General features: G+C 47.6%; 1 protein-coding gene across 1 annotated transcript in view; it reads right to left on the bottom strand.

Annotated features, from left to right (window-relative positions):
* LOC115537029 (sodium channel protein type 4 subunit alpha) overlaps positions 1-24,795 on the bottom strand; it is a 297,785-nt gene that overhangs the window by 135,624 nt on the left and 137,366 nt on the right. Inside the window, exons 20-22 of the mRNA XM_030348626.1 lie at positions 8,849-8,989; positions 7,324-7,447; positions 6,788-6,984 (exon numbers count right to left, since the gene is read on the bottom strand). Of these exons, the coding sequence (XP_030204486.1) occupies positions 6,788-6,984; positions 7,324-7,447; positions 8,849-8,989 (462 nt within the window). The remainder of the gene's footprint in view (positions 1-6,787; positions 6,985-7,323; positions 7,448-8,848; positions 8,990-24,795) is intronic.

Below are 24,795 nucleotides of genomic sequence, written 5' to 3' on the forward strand. Positions count from 1 at the left end.
TTCTCACGATCAAATACTCATCAATCCTAAAAGTTATGGGCTTGTACACGATGTCTGTGAAAATATGTGTTTGCTGTACGGTGTTTGCAGATGCATTGATTTAAAAGTACAACTTATTACCGCTGTATCAGCTGTTCTTTCCCGATTAATTTACCAAGAATGTGTGGCTAAGTAGATGAGAGAAGCAAAGTGCATGCAACATTATGCATGCGCCCCAAAATAGCATCTGAACAACGTGCCACTGACTTTAAACCAGGTATTTCGTGGTTTGTGGCGCAATTGTTTTCTGAAACTGCAAAATAGCACCTCCCTAATTTACCGACGAGTGGCGGTGGAGGGAAAAGAACGCTTTACGCCAGTTGCAAACTAGCAACGTCATGTGTCAGTGTAGAAATTCAAATGCGCGGATGAAAGATAGGACCCTTAGTGTCTCTGTGTTTGTTGGAATGTGCCAACAAACGAAGAAGGGACAGGCCAGGGTTCCAACTGATAGGGCACGGCCCTAAACCCCTTTTTATCACACCCTGAGGAGGATAAATCGATAGATAACCATCTTGTTAACAAATGCTTTAGTTTTATTGGGGGACAGAGCAGCTTTCACTATCCTGACAGAAAATGTATAAGAACTCGTAGTTTTAGCCAATGCATTGGACTCGGCCTGCGGAGCTCTTGGAGCGACGCGACTGATCTCCAGTGTGGGTTGATGTCCCCTCTCGGACTTCAGCTTGCGGAGCTCTTATAGACACAGATTGATTTCCCATGCAGGGGCCTTCTCCTTGCAGCCCTCTTGAGGGATGCAGGCTGATTTCCCCTGCAGGGGACTCCTCCTTGCAGAGAGACGCAGGGGGGACTGCCATCTGAGTCCTGATTGTTTGTTAGATCTTGGATGATTGTATTCTATGTTTGTATGTTTGTTGTGTGATTGTTTGTATGTTATTGTACCGTTATTACCCAAATATATGACAATAATTGTTATAAGTTCCAATTACTCCAGTCTTTGTTCTACCCAGTTGAGAAAATTGTGATTGACTTGGTCCGGAATTCGAACCACACAGATCTACATATAAATCAGTGTGCATCCTGCCTCTAATCCTGATCAGGCCAGAGGACCATCTACAATACTGTAGAGCTCACCTGAGGCCTATGATACATGATTAAAGTGTTTTGCCATTTGAGTTTGACCAGGTGAGAAGTGAGAGTGACCAATTGGTAATTAGGTGTGGCATTTTGAAGGCCACACCTGGTGAACCAAATTTGATCTAACCAAGTTAGAGTTTTGCAAAAATGTGATTTAGAATTTCTATATGAGTGAAAACAATGGAATTGTGCTTACAGTTTAGCAGTCTGGAGTCTTGTTGTTGATGCATGAGCATCAGGTTTTCAGAATTGTGTGCATAGTTACATTTCTTTGTGTTTACACAAAATAAAAACTGTATTTGATGCTCGGGATATTCATATGATATCTGTGTTTATCGTTTTGGTGGAAAGAATATATGCTTTGAGAAGAGAGCAAATGGCTTTGAGTGCAGTGTTTCATTCTGCAAGAGATTGGTGGAGTTTTGACAAAATGGTTAACTCTTTTCAGTTTTGTGATTAGAGTTTTGAGAAATTGAGCAATAGTTTCAGGAAACATGTTTAGACGATTGGCAAAACAGTAAATAGCTTCAGATTACTACTGTTTATATTCTCACATGTCCTCATACTGGATTGATGACAAGTTTCAAATCGAAATGGAGCTGAATTGGGTCATGGGGAATTCCAGGTCATCCGCGAGGTCGTATGGAAAATATTGTTTGCTTACGCTAGTAGAGAGAAAAGAATAGGAACTTGGAGCAGGAAAGAGAGAATGACAGAGATGGAAACAGAGAGAGAGACAGAAGAAGGAGATGCGTGGTTGGATCGGGCAGATGACGTGACAAAAAATAATATTTTAACTTAATTCGGGCGGGTGGTGGTTCAACCAATGAAATAAAAAATATCTATAAGTTGTTACACACACACACACACACACACACACACACACACACACACACACACACACACACACACACACACACACACACACTCCCGAAAGGAAACAAAAGGTTTAATTTAAGTGACGATCCATCCCATGTCGCGTCTCATTGCATTGCCTTCCTTATAGGCCACTAAGCAAATGGCTCGTAGATTAGGCTGCCTGGGTTATTTGTTTCGATATTAGTCATATTTTAAATTATCCATCAGGGTTGTTATATATAATAAAAAAAATGAACATGCACGCACTGTTGTGCGGTGGACTTGTTTTTTTGCAAAAAAACTATTCAGGCATCAGCCTAAATAGTGGGCTAAATACAACCGGCGGGTGGCGGGCGGCTGCTGTTTGGAAAATTGGTCAAAAAACATTGGTTCGGATGGATGGCGGACAGATGATGCGTTTGTGATGCGGTTGCGGATGAAAAAATAGCCCATACGCGCATCTCTAGTACAGAGGACTTAATAAATAGAGGGAGTAAGAGAGAGTACGTAGAGAGAGAGAAGAGAGAGAGAGAGAGAGAGAGAGAGAGAGAGAGAGAGAGAGAGAGAGAGAGAGAGAGAGAGAGAGAGAGAGAGAGAGAGAGAGAGAGAGAGAGAGAGGCAGGGGGGGGGCAGAGTTGGAGAACAGGTGTATGATTAAAGAGGTGAGATGAGGAGGATCTGGCTCAGCACAGGTGCGTCCACACAAACAAATACCCCCCCCCCCCCCACACACACACACACACACACACACACACACACACACACACACATGGTGACACAGAAATGTCACTTCAGTTTACATACAAAGAGGGGGACATGTGAAACCTGCTGCAGGGAAGAGAAATAGTGAAAGAGATAGTCTAGGAATCTGGGGAGACAGGGAGGCCATTCCCTCTCCTTCTTCCTCCTTCCCAATGTATAATTTGTTCATCTCCTCAGCCCTCCTGTATGTTCCTCTTTCTCATTGTCTCTCTCCTCCCTACTTCTCCTCTACTCCTCCCTAGTCCTCCCCCTCTCCTCCCCCATTCCTCTCCTATTCCTCCCCTACTCTTCCAATACTCCTGACCTACTGCTCCTCTCCCCCGTCTCCTGTCACGCTGGTTTGTGTCCTCAGCCACTAAGGTCACACACACACACACACACACACACACACACACACACACACACAGGCACACACACACACACACACACACACACACACACACACACACACACACACACACACACACACACACACACACACACACACACACACACACACACACACACAGGGAATATTTTGTACAAAATGGCATTCAGTTTTTAAGCGCAAAATCACACAACAGAACAAGGCATTCCCAGCATGAATCACATGAGGTTGCGTCACACATTTACTAAAGATGAGATATTAGGAGACAAGCACACACACTCAAAGTGATGCAAACACACACACACACACATACACAGACGCACAAAGAAATACATACAAAGTTTGTATTACAAACACACACTCACACGCAGTGAGGGGCACACACAAAGCGCTCGGTGTGGTGATAGAGGCGGGCTAGGCAGTGAGTTGTAGAGCTGTAGGCAGTGCATTGTGGGGCGGGGAGCTCAGTGCGTTGTGGAGCTCAGTGCGTTGGGGGGGCTCATTGCGTTGGGGGGCTCAGTGGGTTTGGGGGCTCAGTGCGTTGTGGAGCTCAGTGCGTTGGGGGGGCTCATTGCGTTGGGGGGCTCAGTGGGTTTGGGGGCTCAGTGCGTTGGGGGGCTCAGTGGGTTTGGGGGCTCAGTGCGTTGGGGGGCTCAGTGGGTTTGGGGGCTCAGTGCGTTGGGGGGCTCAGTGGGTTAGGGGGCTCAGTTGGTTAGGGTCTCAGTGCGTTTGGGGTCTCAGTGCGTTGGGGTCTCAGTGCGTTGGGGTCTCAGTGCGTTTGGAGGCTCAGTGCGTTGGGGGGCTCAGTGCGTTGGGGTCTCAGTGCGTTTGGAGGCTCAGTGCGTTGGGGGGCTCAGTGCGTTTGGAGGCTCAGTGCGTTGGGGGGCTCAGTGCGTTTGGGGGCTCAGTGCGTTGGGGTCTCAGTGCGTTGGGGGGCCCAATGCGTTGGGGAACAGGGGGCTCAGTGCCTTGGGTTCTCAGTGCCTTGGGGGGGCCAGTGCCTTGGGGAACAGGGGGCTCAGTGCGTTGGGGGAGCAGCTAACTAAACCATCAAGTCTGTGAATTATTTTCAACCCAAAGTAGAGTAACAAGGAGAAGACACAGACCGCCACGAGGAGGACCTGAAGTTCAGAGAAACTTCTGGATGTTTCCATGACCCAATCCTGTCAATCTGTCATCACTTCACTTACATGGACACATCAGAGAGGTGTCGCTGTGACCTTTGGCCCCTCCCTCTCTCTGCCATTCGTCAGCCACACCTCTCTCATCCCATATATAGGGCTGTCCTTCATGCAAGGTTGTGTCTCCGTCTATGGCATAACGCATGCTCTAAAGTAAAGAGGTCGAAGGCCATAACACAGAAGATTATGAAATGACTTTGGCAGCTGTATCGCAGAGTCTGCGTCACTTAACTCCACCACAAAATGTGCAAGGAATACAATTTTTCTTTCATCCATTGTATGCTCGTTGTTGGTTTTGTGTTACATTTCGTTCCTTGGAGTATTGGGCGATTTCTGAGATGTTAACCTTCAAAAATATATATATTTATGCCTGCTCATACCTTTAGGCAAAGCACTGTTTTGCAAGAACAATGTTGGTGGAATGAAATAGTTTAAATTATGTTTTGAGAAATACTAACTTTACAGAAACAGAATTTGTCATTCCTTGTCGTTTCTCTTTCCTGTTTGCTGGATGCCAGTAAGAACCGAGTTTCGCCTCTGTTAGAGATCGAATCCCTCTTAAGAATATGAATGACAGCTGGCTGTGAAGCTAAACCATCTGGCTACTAGCTGATCTCCCTTCAGGACCTCTGAGCAGACCCACACACCCTGTCCATGTAACAGAGTCAATTATACAGCAGTTATATGTGTAACAGAGTCAAATATACAACAGTAATATGGAGTATTATAATTACACAAAATCTGATTTAATAGTTTTAACCTGACATGTCCGGCCTCCTGAGTTAATGTGTGGAACGTTTGAGACTCAGTTTCTGAACCCCGACGTTCACTTTCGTGGGTCCCCCCTATAAATGTGCTTCACACTTTGGCCTCTCCCCATTTGATGTTGTACTCCTTGGGAGAGGTGAGCGACACTGTGGTCACAGAAATGTTCATGTTTTAGCCTCTGTTAAACTACATTTATAAGTTTACATGCTAGCTTAAACTTATTGTGTAGTACGCTAACATATTTCTGTCATTTAATTTGTGTAGGAGCTCACGTTAATAAGAGTTCACCAGAGGAGATTGTTATATTTTCACCTTTGTCAGGTATGTTTTCTGTGTTTTAATGTATTGATTGCAACATGCCCTTTTGATGTTGTACTCCTTGGGAGAGGAGCTCACGTTAATAAGAGTTCACCGGAGGATATTGTTATATTTTTACCTTTGTCCGAATAAACGGAGATCGCCTCCAAAGATATCCTGGTCTGGGCCTTTTCAACCAAATACAAGGCAGACAACGCCAGAAACTAACCGGTTACATCCACATCAGAAGAAAAAAAACACGCCAACACACATGTGGGTCAGTGCCAGGCTCAAGAGCGTTTCAGTCCAGATCAAAGTTAGACAACCCCAGACAGCTGTCTCCGCCCACGCCTGAACGGAGCCCAGGTGCGGCCCCTCCCTCCACCCCCACCCTGCATCAAACACCCAGGAGGAGAGACCACCTGAGAGAACCCTCCCTCCACTTCCATCCCCACTGTCCTGCATCAATCACCCAGGAGCAGAGACCACCTGAGAGACCACTGACATCACGTACACGCCCGAGTGTGTATGTGTGTGTGTGTGTGTGTGTGTGTGTGTGTGTGTGTGTGTGTGTGTGTGTGTGTGGTGTGTGTGTGTGTGTGTGTGTGTGAGAGAGAGTGTTTGCGTATGTGTGTGCGTGTGTGGGTGATGTGTATTTGTTTTTAAAAGTCTGTGTGAAATGTTGGGGTTCTGATCGTGGTTTTGCTAGGTTGAGTGTGTTTGTGTCGCCTGGCTATTACCAGACCAAGCCAATCGTAGATTGCACGTTGGTCTGGGGAAGCTTCCGTCATTTTCTTCAGCACAAGAGGCGTAAAGGGCCTAGTTCAACTGACTCTGTACGCGATTGGCTGCTTGCCGTCGCTTCCCTTTCGTCATTGTGTTAAACCAGCCAATAGCACGCCAAGGGTAAAAGCCAGCTTGGTGATTGGCTCCCGCAAAAACGTATCGGAAGCAGAAAGAAATGTATTGCTCTTCTCCAGACCCTTGTGCAGAGGGAACTCAATTCGCTGGAAGAATGGGCGGGGCTACACAGGCTAGTTTTTGTGTGTTTGTGTGTTTGTGAGTTTCTGTGTTTTTGTGTTTGTGTGTTTGGGAGAAGTCACACAAAAATCTATTTATATATATGTATATATAATATATATCTGGGGGGCAAAGACCAGAACCATATATATATATATATATGTGGTCAGAAGTTCTGGTCCTTGCCCTCCCAGAGGTTCTGGTCTGTAACCCCCAAGAGGTTCGTGTCTGTGCCCCCCAAGAGGTTCTGGTCTGTGCCCCCGGGAGGTTCGGGTCTGTGCCCCCCCAGAGGTTTGGGTCTCCCCCAGAGGTGCTGGTCTGTGCCCCTCAGAGGTTCTGCTGTAACACGGAGAGCTGGGTCCCCTCTACGGTCCAGCAGATGGAAGAGGTCTCTTACCTCCAACCCCTCCTCCGTCTCCTCCTCCTCCTTTTCCGAGGTGACGCTCCGCTGGTCCTCCTCCTCCTCTTCCTCGTCCTCCTCCTCTGGGAACTCCACGTCTGACTCCCCCGGCGCAATGGGCACGCTGATGGTTAGGTTGGGGTTGGTCATGTAGCTGTCCTCCTCCGGGGCCACGAACTTCTCCAGACTGCGGCCTGGGGAGAAACACTGGTCTGGGTACTGGGAGAGACACAGTGGCCTGGGAACTTGGAGAGACTCATTGGTCTTGGTACTGGGAGAGACTCACTGGTCTGTGTCTGGGTGTGCGTGTGTGTTTGTGTGTGTACCTATGACGGCCCTGTTCGACTCAGGTGTGTGTGTGTGTGTGTACCTATGATGGCCGTTGGACTCAGGTGTATGTGTGTGTGTGTGTTTGACGTGTGTGTGTACCTATAACAGCCCCGTTGGACCAAGGTGTGTGTGTGTGTGTGTGTGTGCGTGTGTGTGTGTGTGTGTGTGTTTGTGTGTGTCTGCGTGTGTGTGTGTGTGTGTACCTATAACGGCCCCGTTGGACTCAGGTGTGTGTGTGCTGCTGAGGCGTTTCAACTTCATCATGGCTTTAGCCTCCTTCCGCTTCTTCCTCCGACGCTTCAGGTTCCCATTGAAGAAATCCACCACCTAGTGCACACACACACAGAACAACACAGAAAAACACACACACAAAGACACATACACACATTTGCACGCAGACATATGCACAGACACACAAAGACACATACAAAGACACCCGAACACACACACACACACACGCACACACACGCACACGCACAGACACACACACAAACACAAAGACATAAACACAACACACGCATACACAAAGACAAAGAAACACACACACCAATAAACACACAGACAAACGTGTTCACACACATACAAAGACACACACACACAGACACACGTGCACACACAAGAGAGAAAGAGAGAGAGAGAGAGAGAGAGAGAGAGAGAGAGAAAAAGAGTAAAAGAGGCAAAACAATTTCAGATTGTCAGAAGATTAATGAAAATGGATGAATAAGGAGCAGGTAACTGTTGTTGAATTTTCAAATTAAACAACATGGAAAGGGCTTATTAGTCCTCAATACACCTATAGACCAATCAGGCAGACAGATAAAGACACTAAGTCAGTCTGCCAGACAGACAAAAAAAGACAGACAGAGAGAGAGAGAGTCAGCCAATCTGCCAGACTATCAGTAAGACAGACAGACAGACACAACATCAGACAGACAGGCAGACATGACACCAGACAGACAGACAGATAGCTAGAACATCAGACAGACAGACAGACAGACAGACAGACAGACAGACAGACAGACAGACAGACAAACAAACAGGCAACCAGAACACCAAATAAAAAAAAAGAACATCAGACTGACAGACAGACAGACAGTCGGACAGACAGACAGACAGACAGAAGGGTACGTTTCCACTGCAACAGACAGATAGACCGACAGACATACAGGTACCTGTCCCCAGTAGCAGACAGACAGACAGACAGACAGACAGACAGACAGACAGACAGACAGACAGACAGACAGCAAGGTCCCTGTCCCCTGCAGTAGACAGACAGACCGGTGCTCGTCCCCTGCAGCAGACAGACAGAGAGAAATGTACCTTTCCCCTGCATCAGACGTACAGACGGACCGACAGACAGGTCCCTGTCCCCTTCAGCAGACAGACAGACAGGTACCTTATAACTGCAGCAGACAGCCTGAAAGATAGACAGGTACCTGTCTCCTGCAGCAGACAGACGGACATACAAAGCGGTACCTGTCCCCTCCGGCAGACAGACAGACAGGTCCCTGTCACCTGCAGCAGACAGACGGACAGACAGACAGGTCCCTGTCCCCTGCAACAGACAGACAGACGGGTCCCTGTCCCCTGCAGCAGACAGAAAGAGAGACAGGTCCCTGTCCCCTGCAGCAGCCATAGAGACAGACCGACAGACAGACAGACAGACAGACAGACAGACAGACAGACAGACAGACAGACAGACAGACAGACAGACAGACAAGCAGGTACCTGTCCCCTACACCAGGTCAGGCCCCTGGTTATGCGGTGGATGGCGATGTGCAGGTTGTTCATCTCGCCATCGTCGTCTGGAGCGGACAGGTTCTCAGAGCTGAAGCTGCTCAGCAGGAGAGCCAGGAACAGGTTCAGCACCTGGACACACAGGCAGACAGACAGGTGATCAGACAGACACACAGGCAGACATACAGGTGCTCTGACACACAGGTGCTCAGACACACAGGTGCTCAGACACACAGTTGCTCAGACACATAGGTGCTCAGAGCTGCTCAGCAGGAGGGCCAGGAATAGGTTCAGCACCTGGACACACAGGCAGACAGGTAGAAGACAGAAAGCTAGAGAAGGATGCAGACAGACTGACAAGCAGGTGGACATACAGAAAGAGAGACAGACAGGTAGACAGTAAAGCAAGACAGACAGGTAGAGCTAGAAAGACAGACAGGTGGATAAATAGATAGACAGAGAGAGAGAGAGAGATAGAGATAGGTGGGCAGGTACACTGACATACAGACAGACAGACAGACAGACAGACAGACAGACAGACAGACAGACAGACAGACAGACAGACAGACGGATTGACAGAGAAAGAGATAGAGAGAGATAGACAGGTAGACAGATAGACACACAACGTCACTGAGCAGTGCAGGTAGTGATTTGCTGTAGGGAATTAAATCCCATTTTTAGAGTCGGACGAGAGAGGAGGAGAGGAGAGTGGATGAGAGGAGAGGAAGGGAGAAGAGAGGAGAGGAGAGTGGAGAACAGGAGAGGAAGGGAGAGGAGAGGAGGAGAGGAGAGCGGAGGAGAGCGGAGAGGAGGAGAGGAGAGGAGAAAGGAGCAGAGCGGGGAGCTGTCACCAGGTAAAGAGGCTCCTATAGCAGAACAGAAGGGCTAGTGGGTAGAGCGGTGGGATACAAGTTATTTCCTGGCCACACATACACGCACACACATAACGACACCGACACACACCAAAACACAGGCACACACAAACAGACACACACACACACACACACACACTCACACGCACACACACACACACACACACACACACACACACACACACACACACACACACACACACACACACACACACACACATACACTCACAAGGACAAACTCACCAATACACCCTCACCCACATACCTCACAAACAGAGAGTCCCCTGAGCCGCTGCAGGGCCAGTCAATAGTGGTCCACAGCAGGCTGTTACATAAGAGGAACAGCATTGGAACCACCAGCTTCAGGCCTGATAACACCGAGCCTCATGGCCAACGGGTCAATACCTACCCTCATTTAACCATTATGCTGCGTTCACACCAAAAAATAGGGGGTGGCGACTCCATACAAAGTCATTGCAAAGACGAGTTTAAAGGCGAATTTGTCGCAAGAAAAACGTGCAGCGCGATTTGATGAATGGCGGGACGGGGGATTTTACCCCTCGGTTTTACACAGGCGAGACAGTGAAATTGCCGGGCGTGCCCAGCCGCGGTCGAAGCGGCTTGGCAGTGCAAAAATGCCTTGAGTCTCAATATGTGTGCAACGTGTTGACTTCTGTCTCCATCTGTGAATGTCCGTGTCCATCTGCTTGTATGTGTGTGTATGTGTGTGTGTGTGTGTGTGTGTGTGTGTGTGTGTGTGTGTGTGTGTGTGTGTGTGTGTGTGTGTGTGTGTGTGTGTGTGTGTGTGTGTGTGTGTGTTAGTGGGTGAGCTCAGGCCGACCACCTGAGCCCCGTTCACCTTGTTTAACTCGTTAAGACCAATTAGCTTGGATAGCAGACTGCCCCAACAATTAACACACACACAGACGCACAACACAGACACACAAACAGACGCACACACACCAACACACTCACACACACACACACCCACACACACAGACACACAAGCAATATAGACAGACACAGACGCAAGCATAAAATGGCCACGGCACAAAGCCAGCGGATTCCTTCCATACCATCCATTCCGTGGAGTAAAGAAAGAGAGAGAGAGAGAGAGAGAGAGAGAGAGAGAGAGAGAGAGAGAGAGAGAGAGAGAGAGAGAGAGAGAGAGGCAGACAGAGAGAGAGAAGGAAGGAGAGGGAGAAAGAGACACACACAGAAAGAAAGAGGGGGTGGGGGAGAGAGAGGGAGAGACATAGAGGGAGAGAGCGAGAGAAAGAGAGAGAGAGTATACTCAAAGAAAAAGCCTGACTGAGAAAAGCAATAAAATCTAAATTTTATAACATAAACATACCTACCTCAATCGGGTGCAAATTATTCAACAGTATAATGCAGCCTATCGCGCTGTATGGAAGTGAGGTCTGGGGTCCACTCAGTGTACATGACTACACTACATGGGATAAGCATCCAATAGAGGCCCTACATGCTTAATTCTGCCGATCCATATTTAAAGTCCAAACAAAAACACCAAACAATGCATGTAGGGCAGAATTAGGTCGTTACCTATTGGCCATACCTATCCAAAAACGAGCACTCAAATTCTGGATGCACTTAAAATACAGTCCCAAGAAAACAATTTCTTTGTCTGTCTGCTGAAGCTATCTAACACACATCAAGCTCAGTCCAGGGCCCCGTTTCCCGATATCGATGGATCTTCACTCGTAAGATGGTTCGAAAGATGGATTTTTCGGACCATCGATAATTTCTTTGGAGCGTTTTCCGAAACTCCTCTTAACGTGAACACGCATTCGCTGCACTTACGACGATAGTAGGATTGTACCTGTCCACTGACATGGTGCTGAAACGGGCTATGACGCAGGGGGAGACGCAGGAATGTCGGAGGAAAATGGGGTTAAAAAGGGTTAAAATATCTCCCCATCAAGGCCAACCGCAGAGTAGCCTACGAAAAGAATAGATTGCAATAATATGAATGCTAAAGATATTAAAACACAATTGATTAAGCCTAGGCCGACATATATATCAGTCCTAATCCTGAGCGCACGATCGGGAGGTGGAAGTTGCGCTTTAGATGCCTTCACAAGTCCAGCGGAGGGCTCCAGTTTTCGCCGGCCAAGTCATGCGCTGTGATATGTGTGACAGCTATGTTGCACAAAATTGCAGCTAAGGCTGGGGTAGCTTTGGTTGAACCGGAGGACATTGAAGACGATGACGACGAGGAAGATCGGTGTGAGGACGGCCTCCCTCATAACTCCCTCCACCCTCCCACATGTCACTAAACATTCCCGTCAACCTGACCAATCCCCACCATATTCCCAGCCTTTTGCCTGCTCCTTTGCATTTTTTTTTAATATTTTTATAATTAATATTTTTATTTTTATAATTTTTTTATTTAAATTTTTTTTTACATTATTTTATGCTACGTTTTATGAGTAGCCTATGTCAGTCTGCACAAATCCCCCCCACTTTCTCTCACACATTTTAAGTGTCCTGCCTGCTCAAACATTTCCTGGACTGTCTCTCTCAAACTAAGAACATAATGGCCCACATTAGGCTCAGACGCACGTGATACACCATTACCAATGTGTTATAATAAAATGCATTCAATACTAGGAATGTCCGCTGGCTACGCCACTGAGGCTATAGTAGGCTAACGAGGCTCTTAGCGTCCTACGAGTACCCTGGAGCACTCGTTAGCTACTCGTGACTTGTGAGCGTTTTTAAGAGGTTCGTTACCAAAGATGCTTTCGGGAAACGGTGTGAAAACTGTACAATGCTCTTACGACCCACTCTGCGATCCACTTAGGCTAAAGATGCTTACGGGAAACGGGGCCCAGCACCGCCTCCCAGACACCAATTAGAGTCAACAAAATAATTAATCAAGCAAAAGAAGACTATTTGGAACATTGGACAAACCAAACCTCAAACCAAGGTAGAATGAATTCCTATCTGATCCTAAACAGAAATCACGAATTGGCAGACTATCTCCTCTCTGTCATAGATGTGAAGCAGAGACAAATCCTGACCAAGTACAGGCTCAGTGACCACAATCTTGCAGTGGAAACAGGTAGGCACAGGAAGACCTGGCTGCCTTTTCTGCCTGTCAATGTCAGGCAGAAAAGGTTGAGACAGAGGAGCACTTCCTTTTACATTTTAAAAAATATGACATTTTAAGACAGATATACTTCACCAAATTACAAATTCATATTCCGGATTTTGCAGACATGGAACATAAGGACAAACTTGCAATTCTTCTTGTTGAAGGTCCTTCTGCTGCCCTGGCAGCACAATATGTCCTGAAATTTCATAACCTGAGAGATTCCGTCTAACTTTTTATTTATTTTATTATTGTTGTTGTTAATTTTGTTATTATTATTGTTATTGTGGTTATTATTATGATTATTATTATTATCTGTTATTTGTACAATTATTCTTGTGTAACTTGAATATGCTTTGGCTGTATTCAAATACTATAATGCAAAAAAAGCACTTTGAATTTTTTTTGAGAGAGAGAGAGAGAGTCGGAGAGAAAGAGAGGAAGAGAGAGAGAGAGAGAGAGAGAGAGAGAGAGAGAGAGAGAGAGAGGGGGAGAGAGGGGACAAATATAGAGGGAGGAGGGTGAACAATGGCGTGAAAGAATGGAGCTAGAGAAAAGTGACAATTATCGAAGAAAAACCTTCATCCTTACAGGCATTCCTTCTGAAGGTGGTGTTCTTAATCAAGGTGTTGTTCTTAATCAAGGTGATGTTCCTACTCAAGGTGGTGTTCGTAATCAAGGTAGTGTTCTTAATCCAGGTGGTGTTCCTACTCAATTGGTGTTCCTATTCAAGGTAGTGTTCTTAATCAAGTTGGTATTCTTAATCAAGCTGATTTTCTTAATCAAGGTGGTATTCTTAATCAAGGTTTCTGCCCTTCCCTGTAACTTTAAGGCTTCACTAATAAAGTGGACTTTAATAAAGTGGACTTTAATTAAGTGAACTTAAATAATGTGGACTTTAATAAAATGTACTTTAATAAACTGGACTTTACTAGAGTGGACTTTAATAAAGTGGACTTAAATTAAAAGGACTTAAATAAAGTGGACTTTAATAAAGTGGACTTTAGTAAAATGGACTTTGATAAAATGGACTTTAATAAAGTGGACTTTAATAAAATGGACTTTAGTGGAAGGCGTGAGGAGCAGCCACGAGACGGCCAGGGAGCTGTGGTCAAGCTGAGAGACCGTTAGCTGCTCTGTTAGCAGCGGGGCGCTACATGCTACAGCTGCTCAGCCGTCTGACACCACAGATCAGCTCTTCACAACCACTCTGAACTAGGCCAGCACCGTCTGAGCCAGCAGGGAGGTGTGTGTGTGTGTGTGTGTGTGTGTGTGTGTGTGTGTGTGTGTGTGTGTGTGTGTGTGTGTGTGTGTGCGCGCGCGTGTGTGTGTGTATGTGAGTGTTTGTGTGCATGTGTCTGTGTGCAGGGGTTCTCCACACACTGGGAGGATGCTGGCTCAGGGAAATTCATTCAGGTGGTCATTAGTCATTAACAGAAAAAACACCTTGGAAAAATGAATACACCAGCTGGTGTTCCCTACATCATCCGGCCGAGAGAGGGAGAGAGACATAGAGGGAGAGAGAGAGGGAGAGTGATGGAGGAGAGAGATAGAGGGTGCGAGAGAGAGGGGAGAAGGAGAGATATAGAGGAGAGATAGGGAGAGAGATAGAGGGGAGAGAGAGAGAGATAGAGGAGAGGGAGATAGAGGTAGAGAGAGAGAGAGAGAGAGATAAAAAGAAATAGAGGAGAGTAATGAAGAGAGAAATAGAGAGACAGTGGAGCGAGAGGGAGGGAGAGAGATAGACAGAGTGATAAAGGAGACAGAGATGGGGGAGAGATATATAGTTCAGGTTCAGATTTTAGGTTTCAATATTGTTAGAATAACTTCAGCAAGAGAAACTTCAGTCAGTTTCGTTCTCAGTGGGTGCTGGTCTCCGCCAGGGCTGCGCCTTGTCACCAATCCTGTTTGTGATATACATGGACAGGATATCGAGGCGTAGTCGTGGTGGGGAGGGGTTGCAGTTCGGTGGTCTGAGGATCTCGTCACTGCTTTTTGCAGATGATGTTGTCCTCATTGGATCATCGGCCTGTGACCTTCAGCACTCACTGGATCGGCTGGCGGCCGAGTGTGAAGCGGCTGGGATGAGGATCAGCACCGCTAAATCTGAGGCCATGACTCTTAGCAGGAAACTGATGGATTGCTTACTCCGGGTAGGAAATCAGTCCTTAGCCCAAGTGAAGGAGTTTAAGTACCTCAGGGTCTTGTTCGCGAGTGAGGGTACTATGGAGCGTGAGATTGGCCGGAGAATCGGAGCATCGGGGGCGGTATTGCGTTCGCTTTACCGCACCGTTGTAACGAAAAGAGAGCTGAGCCGCAAGGCAAAGCTCTCGATCTACCGGTCGATCTTCGTTCCTATCCTCACCTATGGTCATGAGGGCTGGGTGATGACCGAAAGGACGAGATCGCGGGTACAAGCGGCCGAGATGAGTTTTCTCAGAAGGGTGGCTGGCGTCTCCCTTAGGGATAGGGTGAGAAGCTCAGCCATCCGTGAGGAACTCGGATTAGAGCCGCTGCTCCTTTACTTAGAAAGGAGTCAGCTGAGGTGGTTCGGGCATCTGGTAAGGATGCCCACTGGGCGCCTTCCTTGGGAGGTGTTTCAGGCACGTCCAGTGGGGAGGAGACCTCGGGGAAGACCCAGGACTAGGTGGAGAGATTATATCTCAACACTGGCCTGGGAACGCCTCGGGATCCCCCCGTCAGGGTTGGTCAATGTGGCCCGGGAAAGGGAAGTCTGGGGCCCCCTGCTTGAGCTGCTCCCCCCGCGACCCGACCCCGGATAAGCGGACGAAAATTAGATGATGATGAGATGAACTTCAGCCAAACATTTTGTTCATATCAATGTTGAAATAAAGAATCTCTTGACATTGAGGGGATGGGGAGGTTCTGGTCAAGCGACGAGAGTCATCTACATATCCTGGTCATCATTGATTTCTGCATTTCAATGATGTTGGATGTGCTTCAAGCTGGTTTAAGTCCGAACATCTATCCAGTTTTCTCATCTTTTCAAACAGGGCATTAAAATGGACGGAACTCAATACATATTGGTCATGGAAGGCCCTCCCCTCAACAAAAAATTTGCTCTCCACATTGTTTCTCTGTTATTAAGCGCAACATTATACACCAGTATTAAACCCTGAAGTCCCTTATTGGATAATAATATACAACAGGAAGGGGTTGTTTCCATGGCAAGATGAGGTGACTTACCAGCGCCAAAGACAAATTACATCATTGTCCGGAGTATTGGGAGGGGTTATTCTGCTGGACACACCCTGACCAACTAGGAGACTTTATCTATAGACTGACATCAACTTAGTAGGCTGGAATTTAAACATTATTCTGCAGAGCATTGAGCCTAAAGCTTTGAGCTGTCAATAAGGGGTTGCTATTGTGTCAGTAGCCGCGTTTACATGGCAGATCTATGCCGCATAGATTTCTATGTGGCATAGATCTGTTCCTAAAATGTGTTCCGAATGTACTTTATACATGGCAGTAACAAAAGTGTCCGTTATTTCTCTCGCGCACACCTGACACGTCTCTGGAGCGGCGGCGACATAATGGATGTCTTATCACTATCGGGGATTTTAAATTTGATTTTAATGAAAGCACAGCAGGAGAGAGCTTTTCTCTGCCTGCTCCTTCAATTAAGAAGGAGGAGGACAGCGCAGCAACGTCAATTTCTCGTCAGATCTTTATATTTACCCTATGCTCCGCCGCAAACAAGAGGAATTTGAATGCGAGTCCGCAGCCAAGACTGGTGGGAGAGAGTGGTCTTACGGGAATTTAGTGACCAGGAATCCTCGAAGGTCCAATTGCGCACTACCACCTCTCTAAGTTAAGAAGTATTTTAACGTTCAGCCTGCAAAAGTACTAGTAGTAGCCTACTCATTTACAGTTATCTCGGACGCGCGCGGACACCTCATTAATAAACACCCATGTCCCGTCGCTTAGCAACCGGACACGCTTACCGGACTACTTTTACGGAGTGATAACAAAGACGTGAATCAGGCAATAAATCCACTTTCCTTGACAGCGGTGAAGTTCGGTGTGCTTTAAAGTACCGACGGAGCTCAGTGAACTACTGACGCTGCTCTAAATTAAACGCCAATCTATGTATTCCGAATGAGGCGTATACATGACCATTTTCTATGCCGCATAGAAATCTATGCGGCATAGATGTGTCCATGTAAACGCGGCTAGTGTTGCGTTGATAGTATGTCAGTTTGGGGTTGATATTGTGTCAGTTTGGGGTTGATAGTGTGTCAGTGTGGGGTTAATATCAATACCACAATATCAAACAGAATGGTCAGAGTAAAAAACATTTAAAAGAACAACAAGAAAATTATTTCATAACTATTTTCATGGGCTGTAAGCCTAACAAAATTGTTTGAGGCAAATTTGGATGTTAATGGATGTTTCAGAATGTTGGTCATAGGTAAAAAAAAAGCCATTGAATTTCAAGCACTGAATATTTATGCATTGAAATAACGTATCTGGATTTTATGCCTCTGAATTTAACTCTTTAAATTTTCACCAAATCATTTTCAGCTTTTTTTTCAATGTTACAAAATCAAATATTCCCAATTAAAAAATGTAACATGGCAAAAGCACCTGCAAAAAATACAATGTATGAAATTCAGTGTTAACACCCGGGGTCCCAAGGAAGAGCCATCGATCCTAAATGCTAGATCGCGGTCAAGCAAGGAGTGCGGGAAAAAGAGTGTCACTCGCTGGTTCTTTCTTTTTTGATACAAACGTTAATTCTAAACAGCATTTTACACAGTAGCCTATAATAGGAAATGCTCAAAGGTTAACATCATTAAACACTGACTGTAACTTTTTAATCGGGAAAAGAAGCAACGGTGGTGGACCTTACTAAAAGCCCTATCCATTGCATCAGTCTGTAAAATGCTAATCAAATAAAATAAGATGTATTAAGCACTTATGTTTTATTTGTAATAATGTACACCGCTTTTGTTTTTCTTACTACAGTATGAAATGAACAATAGAACTAATGCCTGTATGTGAAGTGTGTGTGATTGCAGTGAATTGGTTTGATTTACAAGCAGCGAAAGGGTAATTGCAGTGGGTTAAGGAGCCAAATTTATTAGGGCACCAATTTGGGGCAATCCGAGGTCCCTTTGCCTATGTTTGGTGTGATGCTGGGGCGATCTGAAGCCTGCTGCGCACTGTAGAACGAGAGTGCAGAGCCGACAGAATGGCGCATCTGAAGCAGCAGCAGCGTGTAGTTCCAGTGGAAGCACGGCATGCCTCGGGAAGAAGCGCCCGACAGCAACCTGCTTTTAATTTGTCATCCACATATCTGTATCATGCCACTCAGTGCGGAATAGTGTTGGCTCTGAGCGCTCGTTGTGCTCTAGTTATGCCACCACAAAGGCATATCAACCGTTAGCCACTAAACGTGCGTCCGGTGTCACAAAAAGAATACCCCCAATCCGAGTGATCGATGACGATACAAACGTTAAGATTTAAGCTTGTGCATGTTTCCGCACTTGAATGACTTAATGTCTGTCTGCGCTTCAAACTCGTGCAGGTTGCAGAAAATGTGCAACGGCGCACTCTGGGGTCACACTTTTCGGTGGGTCGCAGAATTCTGTGTAACACCCGCTCGCTTTCCTTGCTTGACCACGATCTAGCATCTAAGATTGATTACTCTTCGTTGGGTGCCCCGATGTTAACGCTGAATTTCATAAATTCAATTTTGCAATTTTGAGTTAAATTCAGAGGCAAAAACAATGATTACGTATATACGTTATTACTAGTGCTGTCAAGCAATTTAAATATTTAATTGCAATTAATCGCATTAATGTCATAGTTAACTCACGTTATAGTTAACGTGCATGATTGTACGTTAACTAGTCAGAGTCAGCGTTGAAGGAGATGGGGAAGGACCATTTCAGTTGTATGTTTTCAAAATCTTTTCGCAAATCCTATACCCAACCTTTTATGCAATACTGTGCCTCGGCTTTCAGGTGAGCTGCAAAGCAAGGCCGAATGTCATGTTCAGCATGCTATAATCAGGATTTGAACTCTCAACCTAAGGATCACCTCACAAGGCATTATCCCATTGAGCAATGCCTGAAAAATCATTCAAATTCTGGGGAAATTAAACCTCTGTAGTCAAGAACACTCACGGAAGAAATATAAATATGGTAACGAAGAAGTGCCATACTGTTTCTTGGCAGTCAGATTCTTGGAAATGTTGATTGCCTGATGAATTTCAGGTGCTGTTCAATGTTGTGTTTCTTAAATGAGTGGCAATGACAGAAGGTCATTTTCAGCCTGTTCATAATACTCAAATCTGGATTCAAACTCTCAACCTAATGATTACCAGTACACGGCATTATCCCATTAGGCCACTGACAATCCTGAAGAGCATGAAGCCTCATTCACATGGTGAGAATGTCGATTGATAAGCACACAACATCAAGAAAACTCCAAGCACACATTTCACAAGAGAATTAAGGGCTTTCTTAAAAGAGAACAGATCTGAAAATAAGCCTAATTCATGACCTTTTAAAATAGCGCCACCTTTTGGTGCAGTACCACAAATCTCAAAAATGTGAAGACTTTTCAACTCACGGTATAGGCTGCAGTGTGACTTTTACAGAATTTGAGGGGGAAAAAAAACGTTACAGAAACAATATGGGCCATCGGTTAGTTAATACAGACATTGACACACCGACGGCAGAGTCAACCATGGAAGACGACAGCCAGCTCGTCTGGAGCAGTTAGGGTTAAGTGTCTTGCTCAGGGACACTACAACACTGAGCTAGGAGGAGCTGGGGATCGAACTAGCCAACCTTTCGATTCCAAGACAACTGCTCTGCCTCCGGAGCTAAGACAACCCCGAACAGAGACACACTGTACCGCAACGAACAGGACCACACTGCTCGGTGGAAACAAGGCATATGACCTAGATTTAGAGGGGATAACCCCTCCCTCCGGGCTGCTTCACAGCCAGAGCTCCTGCTTATTGGTTCGTAGCGTAGCCAGGGCTCCAGACTACTCGTGAATAGATTTTGGGGCGATTCAGACCCTTTAGTCTGTTGTCACACCTAGACTAGCTATTGCTATACCAAGCTCAATCGTCGATTGCACGTTGGTCTGGGGAAGCTGCTGTGATTTTCTTCAGCACAAGAGGTGTGATCAATGGGCCTAGTTAAAATAATAATCTGTACGCAATTGGCTGCTTGCCGTCGCTTCCCTGTCGTCATTGTGTTAAACCACCCAATAGCACGCCAGGGGGTAAAGCCAGCTTGGTGATTGGCTCCCGCAAAAACATTTCGAAACTAGAAAGAAATGTATTGCTCTTCTCCAGACCGTTCTGCAGGACTAACTCAAATCGCAGGCAGAATGGGCGGGGCTACCCAGTCTAAGTCACACCCACTCAGAGGAGGAATTTTCTCCTCTCTCCCACATCAGAACAGTTGCGGGTACAAGTATCAAGAGGAAATCCAGAGAACCATCAAGAAGATGCTACACAATAGCCGTAAGGCAAAAAACAAACCATGAAGAACTGTCTACTATTGACTGTTTTTTCAATATCCAAAATAAATATTTTTCTAAACAAAAAGTGTGTATTATTGAACAAATGAAAGACAATTAGCGCAAGCATCTGTTATATAAAAAAAGGGAAACATTTTAAAATCATATAGGCCTACAGTAATATTTATTTCCAACGTTTAGTTGCAAACATTTACACGTAAACATAAATGTGTCCCTAATCATCCACCCACAGCATCTGGCTATGAAAACTGGCAACAGTATACCATCTTGATGTCTGAATCCAACTCCCTGCAATTCCGTACACAAGTGACGTACTTGAGCAGATGCACAAATGTACGATTGCTGCACAAATGAATCATGCTATCGTTATGTATTATGTTGGCCAACACTTACACTGATTGTTCTGTTCATCAACCAAAGATAAAACAATTATAATCTAGAATATAAAATCTCCCCGTCTACTACAAAAAAGGATGAGTTTATGCTTATTGTAACATAAACACACCATTTCAAAATGTATAACCTTGTACACTCTTTATGAACATCTACATCTTTGAAAACAAGTGCATGGGGAAGGGTCGTCAACGAGTTGTTATGACAGTGTTGTAAAATATCTACTACGAAGCTGTAGGGGGAGCTGTGTGGAGAAAGGTACGATCGCAAACCGAGAAAACTAAGGCATGGCCGATCCTGCATTGTGGGCCTATAAGGGCATTAATTCATTACAGTAGTTTGGGCAATCTAAATTCTTTGTTCTCAACAATGTTAAGGAGGATCTTCCTCCCTTTTCTCACTTGAGAAGCCTCCACTGATGTCCATTTTGTACGGGTGCCTGTGCGTGTGTTTGTTTGTGTGTGTGTGTGTGTGGGTGTGTCTGTGTGCGTTTATGCATGGGAATTGGTGTGCATGTGTGCGTGTGTGTATTTGTGTGTGTGGAAGGCCAAAAGTTCATAAGAGCCTGCCTAAACGTGTGCTTTTTTAATGGTACATGGAATCTGATGCGCTAAACAGCATCAAAATAACCTGAAACCTCACCTGCTTTTGAGCACAAAATACTGGTGACATTTCGTGCTGGATACGAAATTTCACATGGTTTTTGGTATCGATACAAAATACGACATAGTGGGCATGAATCTCATTAAAAAAAAGATGAAACAGAGAGATCAGATATGAAACATGGAGATAAGATATGAAACATGGAGGTAAGAAACTATTGCTCATGGTGTAGTGACTACATTATGGGTTTGTGTTCCCCTCTTACTGATCGAGTGGGAGGGAACTGGCTATGAGTCACGGGGTCTAGGGGGACTGTTTATGCGGTTGCACGGGTTGTTCTAGCCATGCACTGTGAGTGATTGTTCTGCTCTGTTTCTTGGATTAAAACGGTTATTATTACGTTGCCTACGTCCTCCTTTTCCTCGGGTACTACACTGGTGACCCCAACGTTCGTTTTTGTTATTTATTTGTTTACAAAAACCGCGCGAGCGAACATGTCCGCCCGAGGAAGACGTTCGGAGCGGCAGACATCACCGTCTCCTGTCAGGGTGACGCAGGATGTGCGCACCTCCACTCTAAAGCTGCCAGAGTTCTGAGACTCAACGCCTGCTGCATGGTTCGCTATAGTGGAGGAACATTTCGACAAAAGCAACGTTACCGACGGCGACGACCAGTACAACCATGTTGTGGCTATGTTGGACAGCTCCACCGCAGCGCGTGTGGTGGGGTTTCTGTCCACCCCCCCGACGACAAACCAATATGAGCGCCTCAAGGCCCTGCTCCTGGAGACATTTGAGCTGTCCACCGCAGAGAGGGTGCGCCGCTTATTTGACATGTCTGACTTGGGAGACGAGAGGCCCTCTTCACGTATGGAGAGGATGCTAAACCTCCTCAGTACAGAAGAACCCATGATCCTTTTCACGGAGCTCTTTATGCGCACACTACCAGCTCAGGTCAGGATGGCGCTGGCTAACACCACCATCGTTGGACCCCGCGCCCTGGCCAGGGAGGCGGACCAGTTCGTTTTGGCCATGCCCAACGGTCCCCCAACCTGCTTGCTCCCGCGGTTGCCCCGCCACCGGACCGTCTCAGGAGAGCGAAAGGCCGGCGCCAGACCCTCTGGCTAGCAGGGTATTGCTGCGGGCCATTGTTTCTACCACCCCACTTTTGGCGCCAAGGCCAAACGCTGCTGCTCGCCCTGCTCCTTTGGACCGACGGGAAACGGCAGGGCCAGCGCTAAGTAGTGGCCCTGAGCGCTGGTGTCACCAACAGGCTGCTCTTCATACAAGACACCGTCTCCGGCCGCAGATTCCTTTGTGACACAGGTGCCCAGTGGAGCATCATTCCGTCAGGGAGATCGGAGGTGGCGAAGGGGGAGCACGGTCCGCAGTTGGTGGGTGCGGACGGCGCGCCTATACAGTCCTATGGCACTAGAGCGGTAGACGTGTGCTTCGGAGGGCAACGCTTTACCTGGGATTTTGTCGTCGCAGCTGTCACATTTCCCCTCCTTGGCGCAGATTTTTTGTGCGCCCATAACCTGTTAGTGGACGTGGGGAACAGGTGCCTGGTCAACTCACAGACTTTCGCTTCCTTCGCCTGTACGCAGGGGGAGTGGCTCGCGGTCAGACACTTCCGTTTTTTACTGGAAGGCTGTGAGTTTACTGCCTACGTGGACCACAAGCAGCTCACACACGCCATGTCCAAGACAGCAGAGCCGTGGTCCGACCGCCAGCAGCGCCAACTCTCCTTCATCTCCAAGTTCACCACAGACATCCAGCACGTGGCTGGGAATTCCAACGTGGTCGCGGATTGTCTCTCCAGGTGGTCCGTGCGGTCCAGCTGAACTTGGACTACTCCCGCATGGCTGTGGATCAGGCCGCCGACCCCTCCGTCCAAGCTCTAAAGTCGTCGGACACGGGGCTGCGCCTGGAGGAGGTGCTCTTCAGTGATACAGGGGCCAAGCTCCTGTGCGACGTTTCCACGGGTCAGCCAAGGCCTGTAGTCCCCGCCAACTAGAGACGCCCCGTCTTCGAGGCGGTACACAGCTTGTCTCACCCAGGTAGGAAACCGTCCTCGCGGCTGGTTTCAGAGAAGTTCGGGTCACGGGCTCAAGAGAGATGTGAGGGCCTGGGTCAACACTTGCACTAGCTGTCAACGCGCCAAGGTGTATCGCCATATCAAGGCCCCTCTTGAACAGTTCTCGGTGCCCGAGCGGAGGTTGGACCATGTCAACGATGCGCTGGCCGGAGGCAGTCCCGCTCTCCTCAACGACAGCCCCCGACCTGGCCCGGGCGTTCATCGCGGTGGGGGTCTCCCGCTACGGCACTCCTGCTGACCTCTCCTCTGACCGTGGCCCGCAGTTTACTTCGGAGCTGTGGGTGGCGGTGGCGGAGAATCTGGGGGTCAAGCTCCACCACACTACCGCCTACCACCCGCAGGCTAACGGACTTGTTGAGCGCTTTCATCGCTCCATGAAGGCCGCCCTTCGAGCCAGCCTCACGGACAGCAACTGTCAGGAGGTGCGGGAGGAGGCGTGACATCGGGGGGCAGCGATGGCTGGCTCGACAAACTGCCGTGGCTCACGCTGGGGCTCAGGACAGCGCCCAAGGAGGACCCCCAGTCATCATCGGCCGAGCTGGTGTTCGGACAGCCGCTGCGGGTCCCTGGTGACTTCATCCCCAAGTCGACAGAGCCCTGGTCCACCTCCGCTCAGCGCGCCTCCCTGCTGGACGGCGCCAGGACCTCCGCCCCGGTCCCGACCACGCAGCATGCCGTCCCTGCTTTTGCGGTTGCCCCCGGTGCTGCAGTCAGCGGGTTACGTTTTCATCCCTCAAGACGGCCACAGGGCTCCGCTACGACCCCCCTATGACGGACCCTTCCGTGTCATCGAGGCAGGAGCGAAGAACTTCATGTTTGACATGGGGGGTAAGCCTGAGAGTGTGTCTGTTGATCGCCTCAAACCGGCTCACTTGGACCTTGAACTGCCCCCAGACTTGGCTCTGCCACGGCGCAGGGGCCGTCCCCCCGTCCTACCCCCCCTGCCACGCCTTGGCCGTCCCCCCCTCCAACACCTACAAGCCCCCACAGCTTGTGGCCCTCCGGTCATCGCTGCCCCCCGCCCCGCCCAACATGAGGATGTGATGGACGATGTCACGCCTCCTCCCGCACCTCCTGACTTTGCCTACAGTCGTAGGGGCTGGGCCATACGGCCTCCTCACCACGGGGATTTTGAATATTGAGGTGAACACCGGGGGGGCTTGTGTAGTGAATACATTATGGGTTTGTGTTCCCCTCTTACTGATCGAGTGGGAGGGAACTGGCTATGAGTCCCGGGGTCTAGGGGGACTGTTTATGCGGTTGCACGAGTTGTTCTAGCCATGCACTGTGAGTGATGGTTCTGCTCTGTTTCTTGGATTAAAACTGTT

Source organism: Gadus morhua, chromosome 23 (assembly GCF_902167405.1).
Source record: "Gadus morhua chromosome 23, gadMor3.0, whole genome shotgun sequence".
Lineage (NCBI taxonomy): Eukaryota > Metazoa > Chordata > Actinopteri > Gadiformes > Gadidae > Gadus > Gadus morhua.